General features: G+C 50.1%; 1 protein-coding gene across 1 annotated transcript in view; it reads right to left on the bottom strand.

The window, feature by feature from the left end:
- Positions 1-21: 21 nt before the first annotated feature.
- The window catches only part of LOC119592983 (salivary glue protein Sgs-3-like), a gene marked incomplete in the record, with an annotated part of 1,881 nt that continues 1,019 nt past the window's right edge, over positions 22-883 (bottom strand). Inside the window, 1 exon segment of the mRNA XM_037941868.1 lies at positions 22-883. Coding sequence (XP_037797796.1) covers positions 535-883 — 349 coding nt within the window.

The following is an 883-nucleotide window of genomic DNA, read 5'->3' on the forward strand; positions in this document are numbered from 1 at the left end:
GACTAGTTTCAGAATGACAAATATTACAGATCCTGCTTTTCCTCAAATCAAGATTTTTTTTTCTTTTATTAATTGGCGTCTTTAGTCTTTTTTTCGGCAGCGCAGTGTGATTAGAACATGAAAATTCTAAGCCAGTCCCCTGCAGACAGGCGAGTGTATCGAGATGCAGTGAGATCAAGAGAACAAGATATACATGGGTGTTCTCCATAGATAATTATCTTAAAGATCGCGCTAATTGTGAAAAGTAAGATATAATTTCTTGCATCACAGGCATTGCAATCACACTATAACATATTAATCACATTTATCAGGTCACGCTTGTCGGTTTTATCTGTCTCGTTGATGCTTCAGTCACCTTTGTCACTTCAGTCGGTTTCTGTCAGTCACTTTGGTTTACTAACATCATTCACTGCTATCACATTTGTTATATTAATCAGTCATCGAGTCAGCAAGGCGAGTCCCCTAAATCGAGTCAGCAAATCGAGGCAGTTAAGTCGAGTCAGCAAGTAGAGTCAGCTAAGTTCCCGAGTCCCCTCAGTTGCTTCGAGTCTTCGTCAAGAACTGCGGGAAGAAGGGCAGCTTGATGACCACGGGCGCGGGTCTGGGCGTGTCCCCGTTCCTCCTGGTCGGAGCCGCCGAGGGCCTCGTCGTGGAGGGCGTGGCGGTGGGGCGTGACGTCGTGGCCCGCGACGTGGTGGAGGACGACGCTGTTGGCCGCGTGGTGGGCCGGGTCGGGCGTGTGGTAGGCGATGGTGGCCGCGCGGTGGTGGTCACTGTGGTTACGGATCGTCGGTAGTACCTTGTCGTTGGGATGCGTGTGCTTGTGCTCGATGATGTCGGGCTGTGTGTGGTTGTCGAGGTGACTGTGGTCGGGGCTTGCGTT

Source organism: Penaeus monodon, chromosome 31 (genome assembly GCF_015228065.2).
Source record: "Penaeus monodon isolate SGIC_2016 chromosome 31, NSTDA_Pmon_1, whole genome shotgun sequence".
Classification (NCBI taxonomy): Eukaryota; Metazoa; Arthropoda; class Malacostraca; order Decapoda; family Penaeidae; genus Penaeus; species Penaeus monodon.